This window comes from Protopterus annectens, chromosome 6.part0 (genome assembly GCF_019279795.1).
Source record: "Protopterus annectens isolate FY-2018-M chromosome 6.part0, PAN1.0, whole genome shotgun sequence".
Taxonomy (NCBI): Eukaryota; Metazoa; Chordata; order Ceratodontiformes; family Protopteridae; genus Protopterus; species Protopterus annectens.
In genome coordinates, this window is record NC_056737.1 from 1,408,699,092 (window position 1) to 1,408,713,215 (window position 14,124).

General features: G+C 42.2%; 1 protein-coding gene across 11 annotated transcripts in view; it reads left to right on the top strand.

The window, feature by feature from the left end:
* The window catches only part of R3HDM1 (R3H domain containing 1), a 2,579,330-nt gene that overhangs the window by 2,051,008 nt on the left and 514,198 nt on the right, over positions 1-14,124 (top strand). For all 11 annotated transcript variants that reach the window (XM_044074947.1, XM_044074954.1, XM_044074957.1 and 8 more), the window contains one exon: positions 7,676-7,827. In XM_044074947.1, coding sequence (XP_043930882.1) covers positions 7,676-7,827 — 152 coding nt within the window. The remainder of the gene's footprint in view (positions 1-7,675; positions 7,828-14,124) is intronic.

The following is a 14,124-nucleotide window of genomic DNA, read 5'->3' on the forward strand; positions in this document are numbered from 1 at the left end:
AGGACCTACTACATTTCCAGTTGAGGTTGAATAGTAGAGGTAGTCAGTAAATGTCAAAGGAATGAATGCTGAAGTTAATCTTTTCAGATGTTCAGTAAACAGTTCTTAGCAAAAGCAGTTGTGTCCCACTCATACTTTAAATATTTCACTTGATTTTGGATTGGTATAATGTGGAATATCTTGTGAAGTATCAGCCACAGAGGATCTGTTCACTTTTTGAATCATTAAGTCTGTAGCCGGAGGGATGAGGTGAAGCTCTGAAAATGATTCAGATGACTGTGGATTAATTAGCAATATGAGTGCTGGAGTTGAAAGCTCTGAGGTGCCGGAAGTTGGAGTAAGTGGCAGATGACTTACTCAGACAAGAGGGATGGTTGTCTGACCTGTTGCATTAGTGGCTTCTGTAAGAACCTAGGAGGACCCGTACATAGCATGTAGTGGGCTGGCCATGTGAAAAGATTGCCAAGTACTAGTGTGAGTTTTAACCAGGGTAATTTGTGTACAGAAACGCGTGTCAAAACAAGCTTGCCATTATAATCCTAACCCTAGCGGTGTGTGGGAGAGGGCATCGGTTGTGGGTAGTAAGAATAAGAACGTAGAGAAGAGATCCTGATGATTGCCTATATGATGGTCCCTTCTAAAAGATGGAACAATGGGAGACTAACAGTCATCAAGCGTTGAAAAGGAAATGGTTGGAAAATTAGTTAAATCTAAAAATAAATAATATTTTATTTGTAATAGTCTACTTTTACTGATCATGTGCTTTTTTCATAAGATGTATTTGTTAAGGAAATGTTACTTTTTCATTAACTACTTTGGTTGAGTTTTCAAGAAAACAAAATTACTGACTGTCCTGATAACTGAGCAGGGGTTCGCCATTTTCACTGTTTTAACAAGCTGCATTATGTTTCATCAAGCGTGATCTTTTTGCTGTTTTTTTTATCTACTTTTGTTGCCTTCTCCAAAATCTGTTGCTGTTTGCCACATTTGTTTCTCCCCTTCTCTGTCATAAATCAACTGACATATTTGGAATTAAACTTTAAAATGTTTCTCTTTCATAGCTGCTGCTCCAGTTTTATTTTGGTGTAGTGTTGGTCATTGTTCTTTATCTGCTTTTGTAGGAAGTATCATCGCAGTTGTGAATTGTTATGGGTGAAACTGACAAATGTGTTTTCTTGATATTTTACTTTTGCATTTCTGTATGTTATTACATATGTACTTTTTTAATAAGCATCTTTTTATTGCATTGTATGTTTTATTTTTATTTTTATTTATTTATTTTTTTTTATTTGATTTATTGTAATTGGTGGTAGCATAAGGGACATTTGATCTGATTTTGTCCATTTTTATTCTATCCTCGACTGATGGGTTCATATCCAATCCCTCAGGTCCAACTTGGCTGTTGCCAAAGCTTGTGGCAACCAAAAACTCTCGAGCTTCTCCCTTACCCATAATGCTCCAATCCCAGGTACCTCAGATCTCATTTGCCACTATACTTAAAAGATGTGGTGACCATTACTCTCGAGCAGATAAGTTTATAAATTTTTGAATTTTCTATTTTTTTCCTAGTGAAACCTTTCTAATGCCTGTATTCCTTTTATTCTATAATCCTTTATGTAATTGCTTAACCCTCTTGACGTTTATTCTACTTAAAATATCTGTCTTCCTCCTTCCATGCAATTTTGTATCTCCAAATACTATTGTTAGTATTCTTTTCCTTTTTTCCCTCTTTTCTTTACACACAGTGTTGTTTACTTATTGCCATTGTTGGTAATTTCCCTTTTTCTCTACATACAGGGTAGTTTTACTTACTACCATTGCTGGTAAGTTCTTTTCCTTCCTATCACTGTTGAATTTTTGTCCTTATAAACTGTTGTTCCTACCATGACAGTGGAAGAAGAGTCCAGCTGGATTCACAAAATGTCTTGGTGTGGGCACAAGATTCCATTATCAGATGCCCACGCTTTGTGTGTATTGCCTGGGTCCTCTCTATTTACAAGAAGATTGCCCTGTTTGCCATGGGTTTAACCCTAGAGCCCTAGAAGAGAGTAAAAAATAAGTTAAGATTGAAAGGGCTTTTACCCTCTTTCAGAGAGGCTTTATCTGGAGCTGTGCCCCCCCCCCCCCAAAAGAATCTAAAAGATCTAAATCTCCTTCTCCGGGCTCTTCTACTGCTTCCTCTGAGACTTCAGAGCAACCAAGAAAAAGACCTCCTTCGGTTCCTAAAGGGGAAAAGAGTAAATTTTCAGATCTGACCTCATCCTCAGATCCAAATTCTTCAAAAAGGGATTCATCTGATTCAACCTCATCATCAGATCTGACGCAAAAAGAAAAAAGACGCATCAGATCAGACTTATTCGGTTCCGATGCATAAGCCGTTTGATCCAGCTACTCCATCCAGTATTGCTTACCTTCCAAGGACTAGATACTCACCTTTAGTAGACCCAGTTCCCTCTCCCTTTTTGGAGAGATATATGTCATCATCAGAATTTTCCACTCTTTCTTCCAGGTGTTCGACAGAAGAAGATGTGGAGAGTGTGGTGGTAAGAATTCTCTCAGTGCAGACTCTAATGGGTGCCCCTTCGGCTCTTACCCTTTCATGTCAGGACGTCCGATCTTCTGTCACACCCCCCCTTCCAGTTCCTCCTCTGACTCATTCCACTGTCTCGGTTCTTGGATCTGAGTTGTCCAATTCCCTCTGACTCTGATCCAAGAATATCTCTTTCCTCTGATCCAAAGTTCATTGTGAGCACTTTGGTTCAGTCAAATTCGGAGAGCTCTTGGAGCTGAGGCTTCCCTGTTGGATCCAAGGTGTGGGAGTGTACTCCAAAGTTGTTTGAGGTGTCTTTGTGCCTCTAAACCTCCACAAGGGTTAGCGTGGCTGTGGCTTCTGTCTCGGGGGGGGGGGGGTTGTACTCTAAACAGGGAGGGACAACTGTCCAGAAGATTTCCTTTTCAGATCCGAGGTCCTCTTCCTTTCTGTGGAGGTCTGGAGAGAGCATTATCTGTCTCAGCTACACAGATGGTTCCTACCTCCTCGGATCCTCAGTTTACAGCCATGACATCTCTGCTCTGAGAGTCTCAACCCTCTTTTCCACAGTGTTAGCCAGTACAGAAACTGGGTATCCCAACTTTCTAATACCTCCCCAGAGCATCCCAGTGAGGAGGTCCCTAAGAAGACGACGTGCAAGAGGAAGCAGTTTGACGCCTCAGAGTAGTCTGTCACAGAAAACATAGACTTCGATGAGGATGAAAGGTCCCCACGGTCACCTTCTGAAGATGTCACATTTGTAAACATCCTTGAAATCTTAAAACAGAGAGCTGCTGGAAGTCCAGCAACCCTTCATCCGAGGAGTCTGTATTCCTGGATGCTTTTGATACTGGCCCGTGTACCTCCTGTGTGATTCCACCCACTCATGAGCTCATTTAGTTGATCTCTCTGCAGGAGTGAAAGGATCTCGACACAGTTAAGCCAGTACCTCAGAGAACTGACAGAATTATGGCACCACTGAAGGACAAGCAATTTTAGAGAAAGGAGTTCCTGTTGATGCCATGGTCCTGGCGGCCACTAAAAAGGAACTTGCCAAGGAGATTTCCACAGTTCATCCCCCCAACAAGGAGTCTCGGGTGATGGGCAGGTTTGGGAAATGTGTGTATGCTTCAGCGACCTTCACGTTGAGGTCACTCATTTTTTTGGCACATTTCACAAGGTTACAGAGGGATTTGATTAAGGAACTTTCAAATACCCTCTCAAGATCCATTTCTGAGGAAGTACAATCATCTGTTACTTCTCAGTTAGCTATCCTGCAGTCTATTTCCAATTCTTCCAAGAGGCTCATTTCACATGTAGCCAAAGGAAAGTCAAGGGCAGTAGTGGGTTCAGGCATTTCCATCAGGAGGCATGCTAGAACTGATTTTGCAGAGCCCTTCAAGTCTTTGTTCATCGATGCTCCATTTGAAGGCACGTCTTTGTTTGGCCTAAAAGTGAAATACACGTTATTCAGGTATGAGAAGGACAGAAAGACCCTATCTGACATACGCATATGTTTTTTCAGCACTGCAAAGATCCTTTTCCAGGAAACAGTGAGGTAGTCAAAAGTCCCAGGGACCTTTCCAGGACATAAATGGAGGAAGTTACCCCAGGGGTAGAGGAGGAACTCTAATGGTTGACACCGCCCCACTGCAGTGGTGGCCTGCTCCAGAGATTTGTTGTTTGACAAGACACTTCCAGCACTCCGGAAAGGAGGCCCGATTGCCTTCCTCTGGAGGAAGTCAGGTATCCTTGCATCAGAGAATCTGGCAAGAAATAACAGATACTCGGGTGCAGAGGATTATTTCCAGCGCTTATGTAATACCATTTCCCTTCCTCCTCCAGTTTCAAGAAAAATCTCTGATGTTCCACCCAGTCAAAGGGCACAAGCAGCATTTCAAGTAGAAAAGCCGCTAGAAAAGAATCATCCAAGAGGTCCCACCAGACCAACTAGAATCTGCAACTTACTCAAGATTCTTTTTAGTGCCAAAGAAAACCGAAGACTGAAGACCAGTTTTGGATCTCAGCCACTTGAACAAGTCAGTTTGCACCAAGTTCTGGATGTTCACAGTTAAGTCTATTCTCCCTTTTTTGGGCAAGGACTACTGGATGTGCTTGATAGACCTTTAGGATGTGTACTATGATATAAAAATGAACAGATGATCCAGAAGGTATTTACGCTTCTGGCTGGGAGCCAGTCATTACCAGTTCAGAATTTTATCCTTTGGTCTCACCCGACTCCCCCCCCCCCCCCCCAGGGTGTTTACCAACTGCATGGCAGTAGTAACAGCTCACTTGAGACTGCAAGGGTGTTTCCATATGTAGATGACTGTCTCATTATCACCCCAACCAGGCATCGGTTAACAAGGGCAAAAGATCTGGTTCTCCAGACATGTTCTTATCTGGGGATAACCGTAAACTATGAGAAGTGTCAACTAGAACCATCCCAAAATTTGGAGTTTATAGGAGCATTTTTCAACACAGTCAGTGGTAGCCTCACTAACTTTTTCAAGGGTTCAGGAAACAGGTCAGAAAAATAATCTGCAGTGCCAAGATTTCAGCCCGCTTCGTCCTGCAAGTTCTAGGATCAGTGTCAATGGCTATTCCACTAGTACCTTTAGACAGATTTTACATGAAGATCCTTCAGTGGATGCCATCAACACAGTGGTCAATACTTTACCAGCCCGTTTCAACCCCAATATGAATCATCCATGCATGCAAGACGGATCTCGAATGGTGGATTCGATCAGACCAGGTCCTGCAAGGCCATCCATTCATTCCTCCTCAGCCCAAGACCGTAGTGACCATGGATGCTTCCTAGTTGGAGTGGGGCGAGGCATTTTTTGATGAAAACCGTCCAGGGCACTTGGTCCCCTGAAGAGAACAACTACATATCAATGTCCTAGAGATGAGAGCAGTACTTTTAGCATTGCAGGCCCTTCAGAATGCTCTTCCTCTAGGGACAATTGCAATTCACGCAGACAGTATGTCAGTAGTTTGGTATATCAACAAACAAGGAGGCACCAGATCTTATTCCTTGTGTCAAGAAGCATTCATTGTGTGGCAGTGGGTGATCTCATCCAACATTTTTCTCATAGCAAAGTACATTCTGGTGAAGTCTAATGTGATAGACAAACTGAGCAGGTGCATTCTTCTACCTCACAAGTGGTCCCTCAGCAAGAACATAGAAGAAATGATGTTCCATCAGTGGGGCCAGCCTTGCTGCAATCTTTTTGCCTCTCCCTTAAACCTTAAATGCAGCAGCTACTTTGCCATAATGCCCCCACAGGGGGAATCACTGAGGGACACTCCTTCACAGTTGGACCCCCCCCCCCCCGGGTCTACTTTACGAACATCCTCCAATTCCTCTAATTCTGAAATTCGTACAGAAAGCTGCCATGTGGAAGAAGAGCAAAGTCATCCTTATTGCACCTTACTGGCCTCAACAGATTTGGTTCCCCTTCCTTTGGCCTCAGTTACTTCACCAGCCTTGGATTCTGGATCTGACTTAAGACCTTCTGTCTCATCCGACGGGCATGATTCATCCAGACTTATCAAACCTCAGGCTGGCAGCCTGGCCTCTCCAATTCCATTAATAGCAAGACAAACTATGATCTCTTCACCTGTCCGACATGTACTTTTATCTTCCCATAAACCCTCTACATGAACGCTCTACTCCAGTAAATGGAAAAGGTTTGTTTACTGGACTCACCAAAATAATGTTGATCCTTTTTCAGCTCCCATACATAACATTCGGGAATTTTTGGCTTTACTTTTTAAAGGAGGAGCTAGTTCCTTAACAGTTAAGGTTCAGTTAGCAGCTGTATCAAATTTTTATGTTGGATTTTAAGGGTTCCCTGGTTGATTCTCATAAGCTGTGCAAATCTTTTTTGAGAGGGATTCTTCTTGTAAGACTTCCTTTTAAAGACCCTATTCCCCCATGTGACCTGAATTTGGTACTGCAAGCTCTTACTCATTCTCCATTTGAACCAGCAGCTAAGTGTGACCTTAAATACCTTTCTTGGAAGTCAATTTTTCTGGTAGCCATTACTTCTGCCAGACAAATTTCTGAAATTCAATTACTGTCCTCAAAACGTCTATACTTGATTTTTCACAAGGATAGACTTACCTTACGATCTAATGCCTCCTTTCTTCCTAAGGTGGTATCAGAATCTAATATTAATCTGTCCATTAACTTGCCATTATTGTTTCCTAAATTTGCCAACAAGGGCAAATACATGCCACATTTATTGGATGTTCACAATTATGTTTTTACCTAAACAGAACAAAAGACATCAGAAAATTTGACCAATTGTTTGTCTCATTTGCAGAAGTAAAATTGGGAAAACCATTTGTCAAAGTAACTTTAGCCAGATGGCTGGCTTGACTGTATTTCATTTATTTATAATAAATTGGACATAACCTTAACAAAACCGTTATGGACCCATTCAACTAGATCCATGGCATCTTCCACAGTTTTTCAGTGTGTAATGTCCATGGATGGTATTTGTGCTGCAGCAACTTGGACCACTCCCTATACCTTTGTTACTCATTACAAATTGGATTTGGTCTTCAAAGGTAGAGCATCATTTGGTGTTGGTTCAACTATGCTCAGGAATATCCTTCCTTGAGTCCACCTGGGATTCTGGGTAGCTGGGGACTCTGTCCTATCATTTGAGGAAAGAATGGAAATTGACAACATCAGTTAAAGAAGTTATGTTCTCACTACAACGTTCCATCTGTGTTGTCCATTTTCATTCTTCCTCAACTTCCCATCCACCAACCCCCACCCTTTCTAAATTCCTGGAAGGAAGAATAAGTGGTTTATGGACATTATTGTCATTTATATTGAGCTTCAGATATCGTCTTCTTCCTAGTTGTCTACAAATATTTCCTTTCAAGTAAATCAGCAACAGGATCTGAGGTACTTGGAATTGGAGCATTATGGGTAAGGGAGAAGCTCGAGAATTTCTGGTTGCCACGACCTTTAGCAACTGCCGAATTGGATCCAAACCCATCAGTTGTGGGCAACACAGATGGAATGTTATTGTGAGTACATAACTTATTTTACTTTCCTAAATGAAACACATTTTAGCAATTTGTTATGTATCACCACATAGTTACTATTCTGCACCATGTTTTCAGGTTTCAGTGCCTCAGGGATCACAGGGAATACCCCAACAGACTTATCAGCAGCCAGTCATTATACCTAATCAGTCAAACCAAGGTCCTCTACCATCAGCAGGGATGCCACTGTTTTACAATGTTATTCCACCAAGTCAACAAAATGCTCTAAGGTATGCTCTTTTTAATTGTTTGTTATTTTCTTGTATGTCGATCAGAATACATTTCAGTATGGTTGCAGATGGTAATCATTATTTGCATGCTCTTCTATTGTTGTAATTATTTTCCCCATCTTGAATACTGTTTTTTTGTAATTATTTTCCCTACCCTTATCTTGAGGATGCCTTATCTTTGGGTAGCATATTCATCACAACTGCATGTTTGCAGTTCTCCCTCCTTTACCTTGACTTACTTTATATTTCAGTGCAGCTAAGATTGCTTGCATGTTGCAAGAATATGTTAATTCAAAGTACATATCAAGCTTTTTCAGTTGTTCATCATTCCCACTGCTGCAGTAGCCCTTAGGCTGTATGGGTTGTTTCCTCCGTATTAAACAGCAACTGGATAGCTTAAAAAAACTCTTGTCTCCCTCCATTCTTTCACTCTAACTGTTGATTAGCTAATCCCCAAGAGTTACAGTGAAGCTTTCTTCATTAATTTCTTGCCGTTGCAAGAAGCAGCATGTCTTAGACTTCACAGGTGCATCAATCGGCTAAGAGCTTTGATTCTGGCAGATAAGTCCCCACTGTTGAACCCCTCCACTCAGAAATTATTGCCCTTTTATAAAAATAGTATTTTGTCTCTTTTTTTTGACTAAAAGCAGTATTTCCCCTTTAAGAAACCCAGTATTTTTTTCACACTATCAGAACATCTGATGTTGTCTTTTCCTTCCATTCTTGTGCACGTGGTTCTCGGATCTGACATCAAATCTGTCCTTGGCCACTTTAAAGCTTAGGATCCAGTGCTCTGGTATCTCCCCTACCTATAATACCCATGCACAGGAGTTGGTACCTCAGATCTTGTTTGCTGCTTTCAACTGCAAACAGGTTTTGAGGTGCTCAGATGCAACTGACGTGTTATCTTTCAGATAAGAGTTTTAGATCCAACTTTTGTTTAAAATTTTTGGCTATATTTTTAGTGTTGTTTTCATTGTTGTCCTGCCCTGAATTTTTCCATTCCAAAAAAAAGTTTTTTTCTCTGTAGTTAGGGAAGTTGCTTTCCCTTATACCGTCTTTTTTATTTAACTTGTAGTATTATTGTATATTAGTATTTGGTATTAGATATCAGTGCTGCATTTGTGAGTAATATTCTAGCTTTTAACAGTTTTTTATGTTGTGGTAAATTTTTGATAAAGATTGGGTTTAAAAGTGTTTATCTTGCGCACACACAATAAGTAACCAAATAATTGGAGAAACAAAGCCCGGAAAAAAATAAAAACAAACATGGGTGCTAATATAGCAGATTAGGATGACTCCACAACACAGTGTGACACAAAAAATCCAGTGAGACTTCAAACCAGACAAATTAATAAGTGTTTAATGTTACATGATAAGTGTTTATTGTCTCGGCCCCTTGCCCTTGGATGTGACTTGTTCCTTGTGAAACTGCTTTGGCCAGAGAGCTGTTATGGAGAGATGAAACAAACTGATCCTGAAGGGTCTCATCTAACTTTCCTCTAGTACAAAGACTTTTTCAACTTCAGGGGAAACAGGGATTTCATCTCCTTCCTCTGCCTCTTCCAAGTCTAAGGATAACTGTAGACATTCTAAGACAGACAGATCCAAACCTACAATAAAACGCAACCTGCATCCAGACACTTCATTGATTTCAGGACCTAAAATGACTAAGTCTTCCGATCCAGTGCCTCACTGTTCTTGTTGTCATAGGCCCTGTGACTCTTCCTCGATTCACCTTGGAGTCTCTGTCTCCAAGTTTTATATCTCCTGTTATGCAGATGAGACCTCCTTATTCATCCAGATTTCCATCCTCGGCTTCATCACTCAGATCAGTTATATCCTTCAGAAGTTTCAGTGAATTAGACATGGACAGAATGGTGAGCCATTTCTACAGATCCTAACCCAATTGGGGGTACTTCCAGTTCCAGCCACTGCTGGATCCAGTAGATATTTCTACCTATCACCAAGTTATGGCTGTTTCCTCTGATCTGACCCCTCGGCTCATAGTCCCTTGGTCTGACCCAAACCCTGGGTAGATCTGCATCAGAACTGAAACGTCATGTTTCCTTGGCTTTGACTTTGTCAGAGCCTTCTGACTCAAAGAGCTGTTACATCAGCGTTGATTCCAACAGATTGAGATTGGATCTGCAGTATTAGGATCCTTTCCTGCCTTTAGGGCTTATGGCGCTAGACAGTTCAACTCTGGAGACTCCCTCAAATGCTAGCCGGATGACTTCCAGGATTGAGCTGCATTCAAGGGTTTTGGCCAAAAAGGCAAGCTCCCCGGAACCATTGCAGGCTCTGCATTCAAGAGAGTACCCTCTCGACCAAGAGAGAAATTTTTTTCTTTCACAGTAGAATCCATCCATCCCGCATAGGATCTCCCAATATCTGCAGCCTCCTTTTTTTGTCCCATCAGGACAGCCATTTCTCCCAAGCCTTGACCCTGTTCTCCCTAGTGAGACATTATACATTTCTGAGTTCTCTCCTGAACAATCCACACAAGTGTAAGAGGAGACCCTTGGATTTCCCTGAGGAATCCCCTACCATGGATAATGATTTCATTGAGGGCAAAGGTTCTCCCAGGTCCCCCTTGAGGACATCTTGTTCGGAGAGATCCTTGAACTACTAAGACTGAAAGGGGATTGGTCTTCCCAAACACCTTCTTTGGAGGAATTAGTTTTCCCTCAAGGAGGGTGATTGCCCTAGCAGTAGAGATGATTGATCTCATCTCATCCTAGGCATGGAAAGAACTTGACACAGTTGAACCCATCCCCAAGAAGACAGATTAATTTTTAGAGGCTCCAAAAGACTGTTCACACTGGAGAAAGGGCCTGGCAGTAGATTCTGTGGTTGCGGAAACAGACAGTAAAAAGGAACTTGCTGAGGAGAGCTCCTCTGTCCACCTGCCAAATAGAGAATCATGTGCTCTGGACAGATTTGGGAAGCGGGTCTATACCTCATCTATGTTTTCGATGAGGACACTTAACTGGCTGGCACACTTTATTGTTTTGCAAAGAGATTTGGTCAAGTAGCTTCATTTCTCTTCCAGGGACCTTAATTGTAGATCAGAAGAAGACTGTTGATTCTCAGGTGGCTACGCTACTATTTCTTTGTAATACGTCTTTGTCTCCTCTTTAATGCCACAGTGTGGGTTTCTAAAACAGCCAGCACAGGTAGTTCCATCAGATGACATGCCTGGATTCAGCTTTGCGACTTCACAGTGCACTTCAAGACGTTCTTCGTTAATGCCTCCTATGAGAGATCAACTTTATTTGGTCCAAAATTAAAGAAACTATTTCCAGACGTGAACAGGATAAGTCCCGTTATCCTGTGGGGATCAAATTATCAACTTACCAGAGGACATCTGCAGAAATATGAAGGTGGGGAAGAGAATATGGTTCCAAACATGTCAGGCATTTTTATCCAGCACTTCTGAATAGTGAACTTTCTGTGGCAGAGGAAGTAACTCTACTAACGGATGTTAACTAAAAGGCAGAGGTGGTCCTCAGAATCAAGACTTCAGGAGTCCTTTCTTTGAGAGACCTTTTCAGCACTCCTAAGAGGTTGCCTGTTATACTCTGATGGCTGTCAGGGGGCACTTACCTCTGCACCCAGCAGCCTAGACTTCCATTACTCAAGATAACTGGGTGCAGAGAAAAATCACCAGAGGCTGTTTCATTCCCACTCACTCTACACTTTGGCTTCAAAAGAGAATATCCAGTATTCCACCCTCGGAAAGTGTATTTGCAGCTTCAGAAATGGAGAAGCTTCTAAAAAATCAAGTCATATAAGAGGTCCCACCAGACTGGGCAGAGTCCAGAATTTACTCAAGGTTCTTTTTACTGCCAAAGAAAAGTAGGGACGTAAGACCCATTTTGGATCTTAGTGCATTAAGCAAGTTTGTAATTCAAACCAAATTCCAGATGTCACTGTTCATTCTGTTCTCTCATTGCTGAGGAGGAATGATTAGATGTGCTTAACCGATCTTCAGAATGTGTACTACCATAACCAAATGAAGAGACACTCCAGGAAGTATCGCTATTTCCAGCTGGGAGCCAGCCACTGTTAGTTCAGAGCTGTCCCTTTTGGACTCACCACAGCCCCCTGGTTGCCCATCAAATGTATGGCAGTAGTAGCAGCTGAACTATGACTGCAGGGATTCTGGGTGTTTCCTTATCTGGACAAGTAGCTCATCACCACATCTTCCAGGGATCTGCTCATTCTTGCCAGGGACTCCTTTTCCCACTTATGCTAAGACCCTGGATAATGATAAACCTTTAAAAATCTCAGCTGCAACCCACCCTATCTTTACAGATGTCACTGTGGATGCAGAAACATCCTTTAAGACGAATACCTCCCCACTTTGCAAACCAGACAGGTTTTACTCTCAGGTTCTACACCCAGCAAGCAGTAGACCAGTGCCTATAAGTCAGACTCAAATGTTTTTATTACTGAATGTTTCTGATTCAGTGGAGTAGAGGCTTCTTAGAGACCAGTGCTAGATATTTAATTTGTAAATATGTACATGAAAGTTCCAAAGTTTTAACCTTACGAAGACTGTTGCCTTTCATTTCTCACATGGGTTTCTTGTTAACTATAGGACTAAAAGATGCTTACTTCCATATTCCCATAGCCATAGGCTTCAGGAAATGTATATACATTTCTGTTTCTGGGTCACATTGTTAGATGTTCTTCGTGTTTCACTGTTGCAGTCATTACATTTGGATTATCTGCCTGCAGGTAGCCCTCAGCCGGCCTGAATATCAAAGTTTTGAATTACTGCGTCTGATGCCGTCTCTTCTTCCATGACGTCAGGTCGTCAGGGTATAAAACATGCAGCCGATGCCATTACATCAGTCTTTCGTGCTGCACAGTGCCCGAAGCAGAAGCAGTTCGCAAGTGCCAGTCGGCCGACTCCTGAAATTTTCATTTTCGAGTTTCAGAACCGAAGTCTTCAAAAAAGCTAAGTACCCCATTGGGGATCCTTTTTCTTGCTCTTACCCAATGTCAGTAAAAGTTAACAATTGCATTACCTGTGGAAAGCAAATACCTCATAAAGATTTTAATTCGTACTGCATTCCTTGCTTAGGCCCAGACCACGACGTCCCTTGCTGTTGGTTTTGTGCCTTATTCAACCCCAGATTATTCATAGTCGGTTTAATTTTGCAGAAAATGATTTTGGTACTCAGTTTAACTATCCAGAAATGGCTTCAGTAAGCCATCCGACTACCGACATTCCAAAAAAACGTAAAGATAAAGACAGACAAGACCGCATAGGTCCAAAGCTGCCAACGAGTCGCCAGTTCGCCGGTACTCAATGAGGCGCTTTCGCAGCCCCTGATACCCGCTACTTCAGATTCGCAGGCCTCTACTGAGACCCATTCGGAGTCCGGTATGCCCCGAGATGCTTCTTCGACTGTGAACCTGCGGATGTCTCTACCTTGAATGGGTCGGGAGCCACTGTGTAGGCACTGACTTCTGAGGGTGTATTCAGGCCTACTGACTTGCATTTCAAACAGACGCCATCTTCTAATTCAAGGCCAAAACTCGACCCATGCCTAGAAAACTGAAGTCCAAACCGCATTGTCAAGCCCATATACCTAAAAAACAAATGATATGAATGGCTGAAGACTTTTTTACTTTAATTAGGGGAAGCCAGCCTTCCCCCTCTAAGAGACCTAGAACTGATTTTCCTTCTGATTCTTCTGATCAGGATTCTGAAATTTGTGTTTCTTCCGATGATCAGGATTTGCCCTTATCCTACCTATGAGGATTCTGATTCAGAGGATTCCATTCCCTCTGCTTCCCCTCCAGAAGGTTTTTCTTTTGGTGAAACCGTGCACACTCTCAGGGAGCATTTCTGCTGGGAAAGCCAGGATTACTCTGACACTAAAAAGAGGCTTAGGGAATTCTTACTCCTCCCTCAATACAGGCCTTTAGCTATCCCTCCTGTCGTGGACATTGTAGATCAGATGTGTCCAACCTGCGGCCCTCAGACCTCTTCTATACGGCCCCCAACCTCTGACTGCAACATCGCTATACGTATGCCCCAAAACACTTTTTTTGTTTTGTGTTTTCACCGTGACCTATAACTTTGTCGGTGTGTGCATGCACCCAAAGCACCATTCTAGTTTTGCTTTTTTTGCGCCAAAGAAGGATCTGTGTGTTCCTGACGTTATTTTGTGCCAAAGAATCAGTGTGTGCTCTTGCTGAAGAGTGACTCGTGTATGGATTTTCCGTCATTGCCTTTGAAAGGGACAGCACTTACCTATGTTAATAGGTAAGTACGGA